The sequence below is a fragment of the Cheilinus undulatus genome, linkage group 4 (assembly GCF_018320785.1).
Source record: "Cheilinus undulatus linkage group 4, ASM1832078v1, whole genome shotgun sequence".
In the NCBI taxonomy this organism is placed as follows: Eukaryota; Metazoa; Chordata; class Actinopteri; order Labriformes; family Labridae; genus Cheilinus; species Cheilinus undulatus.
The window spans coordinates 5,853,478-5,872,495 of NC_054868.1; the positions used below are offsets into that span (position 1 = coordinate 5,853,478).

The window sequence follows — 19,018 nt, forward strand, 5'->3', positions numbered from 1 at the left end:
TTAGTATGAAAGGAATAAAGGGGCAAAAAGTATACCAAAAGTGGTTTAAAAGTGGTAAAAATGGTGAATAAAGTAATGAAAGTGGCAAAAATGGACAAAAAAGTGGGAAAAATGGATAAATGAGGAACAAGGCAGGCAAGAAAGTGGTTAAAAGAAGTTCAAAAATGGCAAAAATCAGGTTGAAGAGGTAAAAAAGTGCAAAAAGTATCAAAAATGGGTTAAAAGTGGCAAAATGGTGCAAAAATAGCCAATGGCACAGCAGTGAAAAGGCAACAAAGTTGGTTAAAGAGTGATAACACAGCAAAAATGTTGCAGAAATGGCAGAATAAAGCAGTGAAGTAGTGAAAAGTGTGAAACATGAGTTCATATTTGTGCTAAATCACAATTATGAGGGCCCATTCTCTGGGATTTTCCAGAGCCCAGCCAATTCTGTGGGCATGCCTGTCTCCTTGATGTCTAGGGCATTATAGATAAGGGTAGATCTCGCTGGTAATGCCTAAAAATGTCCTGCGTTTTGAAAGAAAATAAAAATACTAAGAAAATAAAATGATAATCAGAACAAAATATTGTTTTAGTTTTTCTTTTTTTGGGAGTCCGGCCCCCAGAGACTCTGTCAACATTAGATCTGGCCCTTGTGCAAATGCACTTGATGACCCCTGCACTAGATTGAATGAAAAGTTTTATGAGGCCGGCACTCTGCATGTGGGTGAGTGCCTGGTCTGAGCTGTTTCTGTTTCAGTGTGATTTTAATCATGTGATCCTGCTGGATCATTTGGTTCGGTCTGACAGTATAAAGAACTGGGTATAGCCCAGCCCTACTCCAGAGTATAATAATACAATAGTCTCTTACCATTTTTCTGAAGGACATGGACAACATTGTCTTTCCACAGGTGGACTGATTCTTTTTATGCTCTTCATCTTTCCGTCCTCTCCGCTGACACTTTGGTCTAACTCTTTGTCCATTTTGAGTTTACTGAATGGGCCTGCCAACTGGTTTTGACACAGAAAGAGGTAATCAGGTTAAGTCATGTCATGTAAAGCTCTTTTTAAAATGAAGGAAAAAAATAAAGAAATGGAATCAAGGAGACTTAGAAAAAAAATGGACAATTTAACAGTATTCAAAACTCCATGTACCTGTGTTTACAGTGCATTAATTGTTCATCAGATGTGATCAGATCTGCATCTAAGTCACAAGTACAGACAAACACAGTGTGCTTAACCTTAATACTACACAAACAGAATACTTAAAGTCTTTATTAAATACACCCATTAAAAATTCACAATGCTGCTGGAAAAAGTGAACCCTGGATTTGATGACTGATTGAACCTCTTTAGGTAGCAATAACCTCAACCAAATGTTTCTGGTAGCTGCTGTCTGTTCAGGAGGAATTTTGGACCATTCTTCCTTACAGAACTGCTTCAGCTCACCCATATTCTTAGGCTGTCGGGTGAGAACGGCTCTACTGGGATTATTCCACAGCATCTCTAATGGATTCAGATCTGGATCACCCAAAAAGTTGGATTTTCTTCTATTGACGCCATGCTGTAGTAGATTTGCTTCCGTGTTTAGAGTCTTTGCTCTGCTGCTGCTGCACTGCTGAGCTTCAGCTGGCAGACAGCCACCCTGGCATTATCCTGTAGGATACCTTATAAACTTGGGAATTCATTTCCCCCTCGAGGATGGTGAGGGCCCCAAGCCCTAAGGCAGCAAAGCAGACCCAAATCCTGATGCTCCCTCCACTGTACTTCACTGTGGGAGTGTGTTTCTCATGTTGGTAAGTGGTACCCTGTTACCCCTGTGCTGCATGTTCTTCCTAAACAATTCAGTCTTCAATCCAGAAAACATTCTCCTAGTAGTGTTGTGAAGTATAAAGGTGCTCCTTCAAACTTCAGGCATGCAGTGGTGGGTTTTTTTTTTTCTTTTTTGAAAGCAGTGATTCCTTTAATTTAGCCATTACTCTAAGGCAACGGTTTTAATTTTTTTTTCACCCAAGGCACACCTAAGGTTAAGCCAAAATCGCAAGGCACACCATATTTAAATTGATACAAAACAGACTTTATAAATAATGTTACAGTCAAGTTGGCCTACAAGGGGAGATAAAGGGAAGAGCTTTCTGGGGCCCAGCCAACTGGGGGATCATGGGGATGGCAAAATTGGGCAAAAAGTGGCATAACAAAGTCAGAAAATGGGCAAAAATTGGTTTAAAAAAAAGTGGCTAAAAAGGAGTTGAAATAGGCAAAAATAGTGGCAACAATGGGTTACAAATGGCCTAAAAGTATTCGATTTTTTGAAAAGGTGGTAAAAAATGGGTTAAAAGTAATTTTAAAAGAAGGGCAAAAAGTGGTCAAACAAATGCAAAAGTGGGCAAAAATTGGCAGAAAGGTGGCAAAATAGATCAGGGGGTGCAGAAAAGTGGTAAAAAAAAGGTTAAAGTTGATAAAAGATGGTAAAAAGGTGTTCAAAGTAATGGGAAAAAATGGCAAAATTGGCCAAGCAATAGCAAAATAGGGTGAAAAGTGGTTAAAAGGTAGCAAAAAATGGTTAAATGTGGCAAAAAGTTCAAAAAAAATGGCAAAAATGGGTCAAAAGTACTGAAAAGAAGTGGCAAAAATCCAAAAATCAAAAAAAAAAAAAAAAAAAGAAAATAAAAGCAGGTTAAATGGTTTAAGTTGTCAAAAGAACAGGCAAAAATGGATTGAAAAATTGGTTGACTTGGTTAAAAAAAAGCATGAATAAATAATTTCATCATCATTACCCAGTAATATTTTGCCATGCTTTTCAGCTCTTAATGAGATAACTGTTTGCAAGCACCAAATGCACTGATATCATCAATACATCCCAACTGGGGAGGTCCCATTCTCTGGGGTTTTTCAGGGGTCCAGCCAGATCTGTGGGCAGGCCTGGTTACAGTCCTAGCCATAAAGTTGTAGTAATAACGTATGGTACAAATTCCCACGGCACACCCAGACCTGCCTTAAGGCACACTATTGTGCCTTGCCACACCATTTGAAAACCACTGCTCTAGGGTTCTTATAACATGGGCGTCCAGTTCTAGGGGGAGTAGCCACGGTACTGTATCGTCTCCATTTGTGAACAGTTTGTCTGACTGTGGACTGGTGAAGATCTCTTTGTTGCAATAGATGGCATGCACAACTAACCTAGCTAGGCATGTGGATCTGCCCGTTTCCATGTTCTCATTGGCGAATCCATCTGGCAAAGCTCCCGTTTGGGCCCGGTTACAAAGTGACAGGACCGATCAGCGACGAGGGACAGTACTTTCTGGCGCAATAGAATTGTGGCGTAAGCAAGCAGCAACAAAAGGCTGGTGCCATTATGGTGGAAGAGATTAGCATGGATGCTTCTAAAGCACCAGTTTTATCAGAACTTGATGACATTTCTTTGTTAAAAGAAGAACAAAGAACAGCAGTGAGTTGTTTTCTATTCAAAAATGACAAAAGTCGTGTATTGACATGTCTACAGTCGCCATGGTTCATGTTATGCAGTTCTCTATGGAGTTTATTCCTCAGTAGTGGCGCACGCGCACTTGGGTAGTGTCTACGTCACATGTTTTGCTGCTCTGATTGGCCCATAAAGATGTGACAGACAGAATGTTCATCCAATCACCTTCCGAGTTTTTTACAAAGGCTCTGCCCTTTCCCAAACACTGTCTATGAGTGGTTTTCAAGATGGATGTGTGAAACACATCCATCTGACATGTCAGGTTAATGCACAACAGGGTGTAGGACTGCTTTGTAGAGAACATGAGGCATGACGCCGAGAGCTAAAACTTCCAGTTATGCTGGTGGATAAATAAAAGAGTTAAAAGACAGAGATATGTGGCAGCGACTGCTCAGTTTGAGTCCCGTCATCAGAATATTTTGCTCTGACTGTAAAATCAGCCACATAAACCGACTAAAAAAGCACTCGGAGAGCGCAGATCTCCGCCATTAGCCCTACCTCCCAATAGTGAAGAATCCTTTAAAAAATTCCTGGATCCGTCCCCATGTGCCCCCCACCACGGCATTCGCTAATTACTTCCTCCCCAGCGGGGTGGATATGCGGTGAGGCAAAGCATTGGCTTCACTACAGATGGACTGTCATGGTCGAAGCATTGCCTGCTGGTGCCAACAGATGCACTGACAGTCTCACGCATGGTCTCACCGGATGACTGGAAGTATGGCAGAGGGTGAATATTCCTCTATTCCTCCCAGCATTGTGAGTGTTCTCACCACAATTCACTGTCTTTCTCTCTGTTACGCTCCGACTTGTCTCCTCAACCGGGCTTGTGTCTTTCAAATTCTATAAACTCCACAACTTTGAATACAAACACACCCAAAATGGATTGAAGTTGCTCATGTCCGCCATCTGCTGGTGTAAATATGGTAACAGTGAAGACCTCCACCATTAGCCCTATCTTCCAATAGTACAGAATCCTTTAAAAAAAATCCTGAATCCAGACGGTGATCCAGATCAGTCCCAAAATCTAATCAGTTCTTTCTTATGGCATTTTTGGCATTTCCTGAAAATTTCTTCAAAATCCGTCCACGACTTTTTGAGTTATGTTGGTAACAAAAAAACTAACAAACTGACAAACCCACCCAATCACATAACCTCCTTGGCAGAGGTAAAAATCACCCAGTCATTCAGGGTTTGACCTGCAGCATGGGTTGAAAATGTGTTCTTTATTCTCTAAAGTAGATTTGTGTGAAAACAAAAACATTAAGCGAGAGTGCTCACCTTGCAATCAGTCTCTGTCTGGGTTAAACACAAGCTGTGTGCAGAATCAGAGATACAGTTTGATTTTATCCTAATACTGCATCAATTTGTATTTCAACAGCTTAAACAACTATTGAGATTAATCTGATTTGATGAAGCATCAAAAACGTATCCAACATCAGGATTTTATATTCAGCCATAACCATCTCTTCCAGTTTTCTCCTTTGAGCGTGGCTTTTATTCTGACAGGCAGCAATCATTTGCATTAAAGTCATAATAATAAATGAGCGTACACACCTGTGAGAAGGAGGGCTTCTGTAGGAGCCATCCGTCCACCTAAAATCATTGGTCTAAATGTAATCTGCAGCTCTGTGCTTTGGCAAAGTCACAGCGGAAAACGGACTCTCATATGATGAACAAGCAAAAGGGGAAATGACCGGCAGAGTGCAGGGACCATCTTTAAAGTGCTTTTTTTGTGTGTATTTGCCAAATGTTGCTGAACCACATTAAGTGTTATTACACTTTGTCAAACAGTGGATAAAAACATTTTAGTGTCAGTGGGAGTATCTGGTTAAGTCACAGTATCTCTTCCCCTGGTTTTATTATACGAATAAACAACTAAAAATGCAGACAATAGCAACAGTGCCTTGCCTGCTCAGCTGTACGCTTCTGCTTTCTTTTGGTGGTTTCCTGTTTTCTAAGAATGAAAGGACCTTCCTTCCTGTTTAGAAACAGAAGTCAAACTTAAACATTCACTTCTTGTGGTCTTTAAAAGTCAAATTGAGTCAAAATTTACTACAAGATATTTACATTTTTCCACCACATCAAGTCTCTCTCCATTAGGACAGTGGTCCCCAACCCTTTATGCTTTGAGCCCTCCCTTTTGTATCCCAAGAAATTGGAGGGCTCCGTGGATCAACACAGTAAAGCAGAGCTATTCAGTTAGTTTTAGATGAGGGCCAGTTCCCAAGAAAGGCTCCCAAAGAAGGACCAGAGAGATGCTGCACAACATATGGAGGGTAATTCTTAAGAATTTCCCATCTTCTGCTTCTGATATCCCACCCACTGATGATACATTTTCATCCCGGAGGAGATACTTTTATCCCTGCCTCTGCTTGGGCAGACTGCAGTGGTCTAATCTCAGAATTCACTGTGACTGAAACATTTAGGACACCTTAGGAGAACCCCACTGCTGACAAAGAGACATATAAAAGTCAGACTGGAGTTTGCAAAAATGTCCCTGAGTAAGCCTCAATCCTTCTGGGAGAACATTTTGTGCACAGATGAGACTAAGGTAGAGCTTTTTGGAAAAGCACGTCATTCTACTGTTTACAGAAAACAGAATGAGACCTACAAAGAAAAGAACACAGTACCTACAGTCAAACATGGTGGAGGTTCAAAGATGTTTTGGGGTTATTTTGCTGCCTCTGGCACTAGGTGCCTTGACTGTGTGCAAGGAATCATGAAATCTGGAGACTATCAAAGGATTTTGGGCCGCAATGTAGGGCCTAGTGTCAGAAAGCTGGGTCTGCGTCAGAGGTCATGGGTGTTCCAGCAAGACAACAACCCCAAACATACCTCAAAAAGCACCAAGAATTGGTTGGAGACAAAGCGCTGGAGAGTTCTGAAGTGGCCAGCAATGAGTCTGGATCTAAATCCTGTTGAACACCTATGAAGAGATCTCAAAACTGCTGTTGCAAGAAGGCACCCTTCAAATCTGAGAGACCTGGAGAAGTTTGCCAAAAAAAAAAAGGTGGTCCAAAACTCCAGTTGAGAGGTGTAAGAAGCTTGTTGATGGTTATAGGAAGGGATTGGTTTCAGTTATTTTTTCCCAAGGGTATGGAAACAAGTATTAAGTTGAGGGTGCCAACAATTTTGTCCAGCCCAGTTTTTGATTATTAGTATTATTAGTATAATTATTTTGATTAGTTTATTTTAGCTTTCTTCTTCCTCTTTTTTGTGTTGTTCCAATGCACATAAATGAAATAAATATGTGTTTACTAAACACATTTGTAATTGCAACAATTTCTTGGAAAAATTCCAAATTCGTCTATGACTGTCTGAGTGAAATCAGGACCGACCAGGCACAGCACCAGGGTTACAAGTTTGTTTCGGCCTACTAACATTAACGTTAAGGAGGTAGGATTAGATAAGTTTATACTTCTTCCTATCCTTTTCGCTCATGTAAACTGAGATGCTGAAGAATTTGCTGATGCAAGTTACTGCCTTATTTTGTTTTCATTTTTTGATGTTCTTATTTGTATTTTTTAACTGTTTTTAAGTTGTTATTTACATGATCGAAATAAAGATATCAATCAATCAACATCAAGAGTTTAACCCTTTCCCTTTCTTATAGTTAAATAAAGTCTACAATTTTTGAAAATTAAATGCAGGTGAAACATTTTAGCCCATGAAAGAGATCATTGATAGATCATTAATGATCATCATCACTAATTAACTGTTGTTAATGATGTCTGATGTTATGTAGATTTGTGTTTTTTTCATTTTAATTGTTTTGTATGTGTTAAATGTAACCTTCGCTATATATACCATCAACCTGCCAGGGACTACTGATGTAACTTAGTCTATGGCTACATTATAGCACTTTTACATGTCCGTGTTGATTAATGTGCATTGTCCCTTATAATAAAAAAATAAATAAATAAACTGGCACTAGTAAAGCATGCCGTTCTTATTGTCCAATCTAAAAACATAATCATGTTAATTTTCTGCCATCCTAAAGATCCATAAATCAACCATCAGAAGACTGTTTTTAAATTCTTTGTGGAAAAATCCTCTTTTGATGATAAGTGTGAATTATTGTTATATTGATCATGGAAAGAGAGAGAGAGAGAGAGAGAATTGGAAAATATCAACAATAAACATGTTAACTGCCATTTTTATTGACCTTTCATCAGAAAAAAACTTTGTTTTGTCCTTTAACTCTGCATGCTTGTTATCAGATGACGCTTTAGCTTGTTGGCTTCATGGCTTCACACGAAGACACACAACACACTCTGATCTTCTGTTGCTGTTCTCAATAAACCCAAACTCCAGACAGCTGTCATCTTATTTTCTCAGTTTCGCTGGTTTGGGCCTAGCTGCTTGCTGAAGTAGACGCGCTTAAATATTCATCCATTGTTGCTAGCTGGGCCTGCACACCAAATGCATCCTGAGCAAAGTGACTGATGCGTGAGGAGTGATAGATTTACGTGACATCTCACAATCATATCTGAGTTTTTATTGGCCCAGAGCTGACTTATGTGGGAGTCAGTGGTTTTGTAAGGTTGTTTTATGGCGCTGTGGTCCCTGTATCTATTCATTCGATTTTGAATGACCCCCAAGCTGTGGCTCACGGACCCCTAGGGGTCCCCGGACCCCAGTTTGAGAATCACTGCCCTAATGGGATGATCAATCATCAGTCTTTGTTTGTAGAGCACTTTTCATACAAAACAATGTAGCACAAACAGAATAAGAAAGAAAGAATACATGACTCTAACCCAGCCCATCCCTGTCCCCTCATCCCCGTAATCCAAACGCAATATTGGCAAGTATATCATAAAGCTCAATGAGAAGTCACGACTAAAAAAGAGCTATACAAGCTAAAATCCATTTACCAAGTCCATTTTATATCATGACAATGGATTCAGTAAAAGCAGGAAGGTGCACCCTGAGGAAACGCCATCTTAAAAATTCAAAAATGAGGAAACACTGGAGGTTAGGTTAAAATGTAACCAAAAAAAAGAGAAACATAAAATGAAATTTAAGAAATAATGCATTAAAATAAAATGAAAACAGAAAAAAGATACTAAAATAATAATAAAATCTGTAAAATAGCTCAATAAAATTGTATAAAAAAGTCTAATACACATAAAGAGAACATGGTAGATTATGATAAGAGGATCAAATACTGAAAGACAATCCTGACACTAAAACTAGAGAGATAAATGCTAAAACACTCAAACAAAATAAAGTTAATGATATAAAATTTAGTTAAAGGCCAGACTGAAAAGGTAGGTCTTGAGTTTGCTTTTAAAAACATTAACATTAGGTGCAGCCCTCAGATCTTCAGGTAAGCTGTTCTACAGACGGGGGCTGAGTAATAAAAAGATGTTTTAGTTTTAACTTTAGGCACTGTTAACAGAGAACGTCCTGAAGACCTGAGGGCTCTACAGGGCTCATAAGGTAAAAGCAAATCTGATGAATAAGATGGACCAAGACCATTAAGACCTTTAAAACCAGTAAGAATCTTAAAATCTATTCTATTGAGGGGTGTAGAAAATGGATGGACAGGGAAGGAAACAGCATGCATGATCAAAGAATGTCTCCAGAAGATCAGAATCGACCTTGTGGACTGATTTTTACAAAGTCATGATGATGTGCCTTTCAGAGGCCCAGTCGTTTCTCTGGGTAGTCCTGGTCTGGATCAAACCGCTTCATCACTGCAGGCTTCATCTGCAGAGATGAGACAGACAGAGGGGTTAATCATTGTCTTACCAAAAATGAGTAAAGTTACTCTGAGAGCTGTGTGTACTGACATGAGTGTTGATTGGCCGTCTCTCTCTCCCTCTCTCTCTCTCTCTCTTCCTCTTTCTCCTGATGGTCGTACAAATTACGCAAAAAGCCACAACAGCCATAAAGGCGAGCAAAGGAGTCAGGAACCACCAGGTCTGTGGGCCATCTTTCAGGAACACTGACCACCAACATCAGAAACACAAACATCATCATCACTGAGAAGATCAACAGACAATCTGATTGGTGCTGCTTGTGTGTTTGTGTTACCTGAAGTGCAGAGAGTCGTAACGTTCACATGAACAGTCTTTTCTTCAGCAGGATTGACCGCCACACACCTATAAGATGAATTGAAGTCTGATCTGTTTACAGGAATGTCCAAGTACCAGCTGGTCCCCTGCTCCAATATTTCATCGTCTTTGTACAACACCAGAGTCGTTTCTTTAGCTTTATTCAGCCAACAACTCAACCCGCAGACATCTGACCTCATGTATTCCTGATACACTTTGGGAACTTCCAAAGGCTCTGGAGAAGACATTTAAAAATCAATGAGAAAACATTTTAGGAGGTCTTAAAGCTAAAAAAAAAAAAAAAAGCTGAAATAAGCATTATGTTCAACCATGTTTCTTTCCATACATTTATGACATTTCCTGACAATGTTAAGTGGCTCCAATGTTGGAAAAATATTATTGGACAACTACATTTTGGTCTCAAAGATGAAAACTGTCAAGAATCCTCCTCTGTCAAACATTTCAGTCACTAGTTTATTATAGGAGCAGCCCTCTGTCAGGGTCAGTTAAACATGTTTCTCTACATCAGTCAGATCTCACAGCTGCTAACACCACCAACACCACTTTATCAGGATGATCTACCAGATAGAGGAGGAAGTGTGGAGGGTTTTCATAACAGGGTGTTCAAATTCAAGTGAAATGATCTGTTATCAGACACGAACATCTCTAAACATGACAGAGGAAGTCATACAGACATATCTCCTTATGATTCCTGTGAGCTCTGAATATCTGAAGATTTCTGCTCAGTTTGAGGTAAGATTCATAATAAAAACTAGAGCAGATATGTGAAACTATCCTCTAAATAACAACCATTACAGCTGAATGTTTCTATCAGAGTAATATTCAGTCAGTTGTGTTTTTAGTCATTAAAGTTATTCCACTAAATCACTGAGAAACAAATGAACCTCTGAGATCATAAATGAGGCTGAAATGCTGATTAACAGTGTTACAATGAACTCTGGTCAGTTAACTGGGAGAGAGTAAATGCATGTTATTTACTGTAAACTGTGAGTTGATGAGATGTAGAGGAGACAGTTCCTTTTTTGGAGTCAGTCACATAAACACCAGCATCGGCCCACTGCAGGACTCTGATTGTAAAGAGTCCAGTCTGGTTGTTCCAGGAGAGTCTGTCCTTGTAGGTTTCCTCCAACACCTCAAATTCTCCGTCTTTTACTTTTGCAATAGTCTTTCCTTCAAATGTCAGAAATCCAAACTCCAGCACAGGATCAGGAAACGTGACAGATCGTCCTTCAGCACCTTTCAGATCTGTCTTTGCTTTTACAGAAACAGATGAGACCACGGCTGAAAAAGATAGAGAGAATAACTGGAGTTACAGTGGCTATAAAAACTATCCACCTCTTGGATGTTTTATTCTTTTATTGATTTTATAAATCAATCAAGGTCAATTTACTTTGGCTTTTTTTTTGGACAAAAAAAAAAAAAGAAAAATAATCATGACAATGTCAAGTGAAAACAGATTTGCATGAATTTTCACCCCCTCTGTTGACTGACCTAATTCACCAGAGGTTCAGCCAGCTGGTGCTAGTAGTCTCTAAATTAGGAAAATGTGAATCACCTGAGTGCAGTGAATGTGTCTCAGTGATTGTAGTATAAAGACACCTGTGTCTGGAAGGTCAAATCACTGGTTAATTAGTATTCCTGGCTACCATTACACCATGAAGACAAAAGACAGGGGAGAAACTCTGCATGGGATCTCCACCAGTCAAAGCTTTATAGGAGAGAGGAAAAGAGAAAGCCACTGTTGAAAGTCTCAGATTAAATCTGGACTAGAGTTCACCAAAGGTCATGTAGGAGACTCCATGGTCAAGTGGAAGAAAGTTCTTTGGTCTGATGAGACCAATATGGAGCTTTTTGACAATCAGACAAGACGCCAAACACTCACATCATCACAAACACACCATCCCCACTGTGGAGCACGGTGGTGGCAGCATCATGCTGTGGGGATGCTACTCAGCAGCCGGCCCTCGAAAGGCTTTTAAAGGTACAAAAGCAGCAAAAAATTTCAGGAAATTCCTGGAGGACAATCTTATTCAGTCTGGAAGAGAACTCCGGCTTGGGAGAAGATTTACTTTCTGGCAAGATGATGATCCGAAGCATACAGAGAAAGCTGCACAGAAATGGTTTAAAGACAACAAGGTGAATGTTCTGGAGCGGCCAAGTCAAAACCCAGACCTCAATCCAATAAAGAAATTGTGACTTGTTTTAAGTTATACGTACAAATAACTTTAAGCATTCAACATGTAAAAAGTTATTGAACTGGTGCTTGATTGTCTAAAAAATATGGTTTTATATCAAGGATTAAGTTAAAATTGTGTTATTCTGAGAATAGAAGGATTTCTAAAAACTACATGCAGTTTTATCAATCATTGGTCAACAACGTCTGTAATTTGCCTGAATCATTAAAAGCCAAAGTGGTCCAGAGTGGAGAGCCATTTAGGAACTGAAAGAGCCGGCTCTTCTTGCTGAACTGAGCCAAATGATCCAGATCTCTGAGGATCAATCAACTTCAGTCAACTTTCATTTGTAGAGCCCTTTACAACACATAAAGTAACCAAAGTGTTTTCCAATAAAATCAAAGCATATGAATAGGAATAATAAAACAATATAAAACCAATGAAAACTACAATAAAACAAATGCAAGTAATGTGTCACGACTGAATGTTAAAAGCCAGTCTAAAAGAAAAAAACTGGTTTTAAGCCTGAATTTAAAAAGGCCAAAGTCGGTTATGGTTCTCATGTTCCAAAGTCTGGGCCCCGCCACAGAGAAGGCCCGGTCTTCCCAGTGTTTGTACCTGGCTCTGGGCACTTCCAGCAGGAGCTGGTTGGCTGACCTTAAGGCCCTGTTTGGGTTGCAGACAGACAACAGTTCACACAAATATGCAGGAGCAAGGCCATTAAGAGCTTTATAAAGTAAAAGTAAAATTTTAAAATCAATTCTAAAAGAACCTGGAAGCCAGTGGAGAGAATAAAGGACAGGGGTGATGTGCTGACGTCTAGAGGTGTTTGTTAAAAAAACGTGCTGCGGCGTTCTTCACCAGCTGGAAGTGACTGAGAGAGGACTGGGAGACACCGACATAAAGTGCATTACAGTAATCAAAGCAAGAGCTGATAAAAGCATGAATTGTGTTTTCCATTCCAGCGCGATTTAAAAAAGGGTTTTACTATGGCTAAAAGACGGAACTGATAAAAACTAGCTCTGACCACGCTGTCAATCTGTTTGTCAAATTTAAATACTGTCAAACACAACCCCAAGGTGTTTTACAGTTGACTTGAGCTCTGAATCTAAAAGACTGGAGTCAGAAAATGCAGCATCACCAAACAAAATATATTCCGTTGTTTCCTCATTCAAGTGAAGGAAATTTTGTCGTAACCACAGCTTAATGTCAGAGATGCAGTCAGTCAGGGATTTAAGAGCATCACTTTTGTGTGGGAGCACAGGCAGATAAATCTGCAGATCGTCTGCATCGCAGTGAAATGCTAAGTTGTGCCTTGCAATGATTGATCCCAGTGGCAACATATACAAAGAAAACAATGTAGGTCCCAGAATGGAGCCCTGGGGCACTCCACAGAACAGCGAGGCAGCAGAAGAGGAGAGGTCACCAATCATCACAGAGAAAGTTCTGTTGTTCAAATATGACTCAAGCCATTTACGTGCAGTCCCACAAATTAGTCTCTTTTTATTCTTCTGTCTAGTCTGTCAAACTTGTTGCTGGTGTATTCTTTAATTTTTTAACAATTATTATTTTTCTTTAGATTGTGTTTTTCACTGATGAACTTCGATGTTTTTGTAAAGCACTTTGTAACTTGGTTTTGATAAGTGCTATATAAATAAACATTATTATTATTATTATTATTATTATTATTGTTATAAAAGGACAGAGTGGTTGACTGTATCAACACAACAGTTAGGTCTAGCACAGGGATTTCCAATTTGGGGCCCGCCAGCAATTATCCTATAGGCATATTTCATTTCAAGCACTGCAACATTAATGTTTAGTTTGGGCCTGCGACCCTCCACCCCGACTCATTTTTGGCCCTTCACCAAAAAGAATTTGGGCACCCCTGGTCTAGCAGCACTAAAAGAACAGGGCGCTTGGCATCAACAGATGGGGCAATATCATTGTGGACTTCTAACAATGCGGACTCTGTGTTATGTCTGGACCTGAACCTGGTCTGCAATTTCTCAAGAATAGAGTTATATTCTAAAAACACCTGTAGTTATGGAAAAACCATTTTTTTCAAGAACTTTGGAAATAAAAGACAAATTAGAAACAGGTCTAAAATTGGATCAAACAGTAAAATCAAGATTTGTTTTTTTAAGCAAGGGTCTCACTACTGCATGTTTAAAAGCATCTGGGACACATCCTGAAGTCAAAGAAGCAATAATTAAAACCAGGATCAACTGTGGTAAACACTTGTTTCAATGATTTTGTGGGAACAATGTCCAAGGGACAGTTTGAAGAGCTGGAATTCCCATCACTAGTGCTGTGATTGCAGACAAAGGTGTGTCTACTAAATACAGTCTACTAAATGCAGTCACTTATTTTTGTTACACATTTTTGTTAAATTCACATTCCTTTATAAAAATCTGTTTTCATTTTTACATTGGAGGTTTTTTCCTTAGTGGTCAAAAAGCCAAATCATATCAACCATGATTGATTTATAAAATCTTTAAAAATGTAAAACATCCAAGGGGATGAATACTTTCTACAGGTACTTCACTTTGTTACTTAATGAGATTTTTGTTTATTTGCATTATAAAAGCTCATTTACAACCTGAAAAGTGTTTTGATGTCAAAGGAAAATTCCACTGTTTTTAAACCTGAGCTCTTCTTTTACATAATTAGTAGTCTGAGTAACTAACATGTACAACAAGTTTCAGCAGATTTCATCAGTTAGTTTTACAAAATACAATGCAGAGAAAGGCAGATTGGAGGGTGCCATAGAGCTGTCCCCCCACTCTCCACTAAGACAATGACAGTTCACCCTTTAAGGTTCTTTACTTAAGTTTAGAGTAAACCTGCTCTCTGAAACAGGCCTCACTGTGTGTTTCTATCTCAGGAACACTGACCACCAACATCAGTAACACAAACATCAGGAATCACTGAGAAACAGTTGTCTTACTGTTGCTGCTCGTGTCACCGTCTCCCCTGCAGGAGGCCGTAACATTGATGATCAGTGACTTTTCGTCAAAAGGAGTGGCTGCTGCACATCTATAAGATGATGAGAAGTCCTGTCTTTGTACAGTGAGAGGAAGACAGACAGCAGGGTCGCTCTGCTTCAGTATCTCCTCATCTTTGTACCACAGCAGAGTCATCTCTTCAGTCCCATTCACCGAACACAGCAGAGTACAGCTGTCTGCCTTTACCTTCAGAGTCCTCACTACAGGAGCTGCAGCAGGCTCTGGACAGGAAATGTATGAGTTAACAAACATTTTAAGGATGTATTCATACTGCAGAGTGCTTAAAGAAGACATGGCCTTCATATTTCCTACATTTATGACATTTTCTGACGATGTTAACTGGCTCCAATGTTGGACAAATATTATTAGACAAACACATTTTGGTCTCAAAGGTGAAAACTGTCAAGAATCCTCCTCTGTCAAACATTTCAGTCACTAGTTTATTATAGGAGCAGCCCTCTGTCAGGGTCAGTTAAACATGATTTTCTACATCAGTCAGATCTCTCACAGCTGCTAACACCACCAACACCACTTTATCAGGATGATCTACCAGATAGAGGAGGAAGTGTGGAGGGTTGTCATAGCAGGGAGTTCAAATTCAAGTGAAATGATCTGTTATCAAGACACGAACATCTCTAAACGTGACAGAGGAAGTCATACAGCCATGTCTCCTCATCCTGACTCGTGCTACAATTATCAAGCAGTGATAGTGATTTTTTAAAATGCAGTGGTCTTCACTCTTTTGCCTCACAGTTTAACTCACTGTCACTAATCCATGACTCCTCACTGCCTCTCTGTCTGACATGAATGAGGTTAACATGAACACAAGTGCACTGGTCAGACGGAAGAAGACAGTGGGATAAACTGGTCGGTTAACTGGGAGAGAGTAAATAAATATTATTTACCGTAAACTGAGAGTTGATGAGATGTAGAGGAGACAGTTCCTTTTTTGGAGTCAGTCACATAAACACCAGAGTCGGCCCTCTGCAGGACTCTGATTGTGAAGAGTCCAGTCTGGTTGTTCCAGGAGAGTCTGTCCTTGTAAGTTTCCTCCAACACTTCAAATTCCCCGTCCGTCACCGTGGCGATAGTCTTTCCATCAAATGTCAGAAATCCAAACTCCAGCACTGGATCAGGAAACGTGACGGATTCTCCTTCAATGTGTTTTAATTCACTCTTCACCTCCTCAGCAGAAAACATGATCACTGGAACATTTACAGAGACACAACAGTCAGTTAGTTAGTTAGTTAGTTAGTTCGTTAGTTTGTTAGTTTGTTAGTTTATTGTTTAAAAGCCCAAAAGTTCATTAACAACCTTCAGTGTTTTTCAACTGTAGGTTGATGCACCGGTGCATAACCACCGAGGACAGGTGGAGACCGTCTACCATTATTTCAATAAATCCAGTGTGCACACCTTCATATTACTAAATGTCATACAGGGACAGTCTATTTCCTTCTTCTCTTATGGTCTCAGCCATGTCAGTGGACAGGCCTGGACAGTGGGGGCCCCCAGTCTCTGGCACTGTTGCTTTGGGAGTCCCAGGCTGAAAATTTTAGGAACTCCTGAGCTAATGGCTGCAACATAATCTTATAAGAGAAATGTTCTCTGTAAAGATCCACAGCTACATCTGATGTTGCTTGGATGCGACACATCACAAAATCAGGAATAAAACTCATCAAATATCAGACTATTTCAGGTCAAACTAATGTTTCTGTCAGGCCCGGAGGGGCTAACCTGGAGAACTGGGAGAATTCTGGGTGGGTTAGGCTGTTTTCAGGGCTGTGTGGGCCGGTGTACAGTGACATTAAACAGGCTGCACTGATGAGGGACAGACACGGCCAATAGCACTTATTGTTGGAGTTGCATTTCCACTCAAAGAACCCTCTCTCTCTCTCTCTCTCTCTCTTTATCCGTCTGACTGACCTACTGCTACATTGGTTCCCTTGTGCTTTATCCATGGTTAATCTCTCTGAGAGTAAAAAGAGAAAGCTGCATAATAACTAGAGCGAAGTTGGTGACAAAGATGGACTAAAAAACAGAAAGCTTTAGAAGCTTCCACAGCCTAATGTCTGTATTAATGTTATCATGAGCTTACAGCTGGACTTAAACATGGTGGTGGAGATGAGACAGGTTAGCCAGCAGAGCAAGACGATCAACACATGACACAACATGAACTGTGCAAACAAGTATCAAAATGTGTGTATTTTAAAAATGAATAAAGATTAGCAGTTTGAACGTTATTCATATTTTGTCTTTGTGCTGTATTGAGTATAATCTCTGCATTCTGTTTTAGTCACATTTTATGCAACGCCCCAACTACATAGATAGAAACTTTAATTATCCTTTGCAGGAAATTGCTTTTGTTACAGCAGCAAAACATTCAGGCAGCCCATCATCACATGCACACACATAAACACACATAATTGACATATATTCATAAATAAATATAGCCTACACACACACACACACACACACACACATCCATACATAAGCACTTACAGAAGCACATATACACCACATACTACAATCCTACAGTGAAAAAGCGCATTGTACAAACTTTCTGTTATAAAAATGATGAAAAAAAAAAACACGGTTAAGAGATGCAGCTAAACTATGTGAGAAATGACAAGCCTGAAGCCTTGTTTTGGTTTGTGCCAATATTACCCTCACAGTATCTGTTTCTATTGTAAAGTAGATGATCCTAATTTACTAAAATAATAATTCAGTCTTTGTGAGAATTAGAAAACAACAGAATCAAGAAAAGACAGTTAGTCAGGGTTCAAAGTGAAGCTCAAAGGTCTCTGCTGTTTAGTCCACAAACATGGATCAGCTCATTCAAACAGGCTTCTAGACTCAAATCAACATGAACATCACCTTATCAGACATGAACAGGTAAATGTGCATCACTTCTCTTTATATAAAGACAGTTACCTGTAAAGAAGAAGAGAATCCTCAGCTGTAAGTCCATGGTAGTTTCTGATGTCAGACCGCTGAAACTCTATCAGGAGTGTGAAACCTTCTCATGTCACCACTGAGTGAAGACTGAAATAAAGATGCAGTTGTTTTTTTTTTTGTTTTTTTTTTCCACACAGGCAGCTTCCTACTTGATAAGGACGAACATGAAATAATCTGATAACATGACTCAGTTCTATCTGCCAAAGTAAAATAGCCTTTTTTAAACATAGCTAAGTTAAATTCAGGCATTCTCCAACTTATCAAACTCAAATACAGCAGTAAATAGTAAATAAACAATGAATGTGATGATGATGATGTGACAACAGAATTTGATTCCGAGCTCAGTTCCACTGTTTGATTTTGAACACAGATTTAAAAGTAAAAAAAGCTTAAAAACTGGGATTTGTGATCAGTGTTAAGAGAAAAGGAAGGAAGAGTTTGAGGGATGTGTCTCAGCAACTGTAAAAAAACTAAAACAACTTAGACCTAGTTCATATATTTAATAGCAGTGGGTGATTTTTCATCCCTAATTTTTATTCTGTCAGAGAACTTCTATCACTGTTTCTTGGTTTTCATCTGAAATTTCTAGGGATGAACGATATCTGATTTTTGTTGATATCCAGTATGCTGATATTTACAAATTAATTTAAGCTGATAACAATATCGATACCCATTTCAGGACCTGAAACTTCAGTTCTTACATAAAAGCAGAATTTGATGTTTGAGGATGAATAAATTCACAGATTTCACCCCTTAAAACACACTCTAAAGTGTAAGGAAAGATGAAAAACACTTCAGCTGACGCAGGTTTGTTCATCCAAACTAACCTTTTTGTTCACTCAGCCAATATTTACAGCTGATACAGGCAAATTATAGAGCCAAGAAAAGTCCAGAATATCAGCAGAAATGTTCATATCTACCAATTACAATATCATAATAATTCTGTGCATCCCTGTAAATGTCTGTTTTTAGTGTTGGTCCTTCTCTCCATCTTCTCTCTCCTCATCATACTCCACCCCCCCCCCCCCTCTCTCTCTCCTCCTCAGACTCTCAGATCATGTCCATACTTTTTTGGCATCAACTTTGTCTCACTTTTGCTCTTTGAACTGGTCTAAACTGGTTCATTAGAGTCAAGTGTTTTCAGTTTTGACCGACTTTTTTTAAATACAGACAGCTGTTCTTTAATTGTGTCTAACTTCTGCCTGCAGCGTCACAAAGGAAAATGTGTTTTAGAAAAGTGGTTCTCAACTGGTGGGTCGGGGCCCAAAAGTGGGTCACAAATGTATGCCAAGGAAAAAAAATGTGACAAAACTATCTTCTGAGGTCCTAAGTGGACATACA

General features: G+C 39.4%; 1 protein-coding gene across 2 annotated transcripts in view; it reads right to left on the reverse strand.

Moving 5' to 3' along the window:
- LOC121508894 (NACHT, LRR and PYD domains-containing protein 12-like) overlaps positions 1-5,102 on the reverse strand; it is a 28,337-nt gene extending 23,235 nt beyond the window's left edge. For both annotated transcript variants that reach the window (XM_041786025.1, XM_041786024.1), the window contains exons 1-2: positions 5,015-5,102; positions 851-990 (exon numbers count right to left, since the gene is read on the reverse strand). In XM_041786025.1, coding sequence (XP_041641959.1) covers positions 851-963 — 113 coding nt within the window. In that variant the 5' untranslated portion in view covers positions 964-990; positions 5,015-5,102. The remainder of the gene's footprint in view (positions 1-850; positions 991-5,014) is intronic.
- Between the last annotated feature and the right edge of the window lie 13,916 nt (positions 5,103-19,018).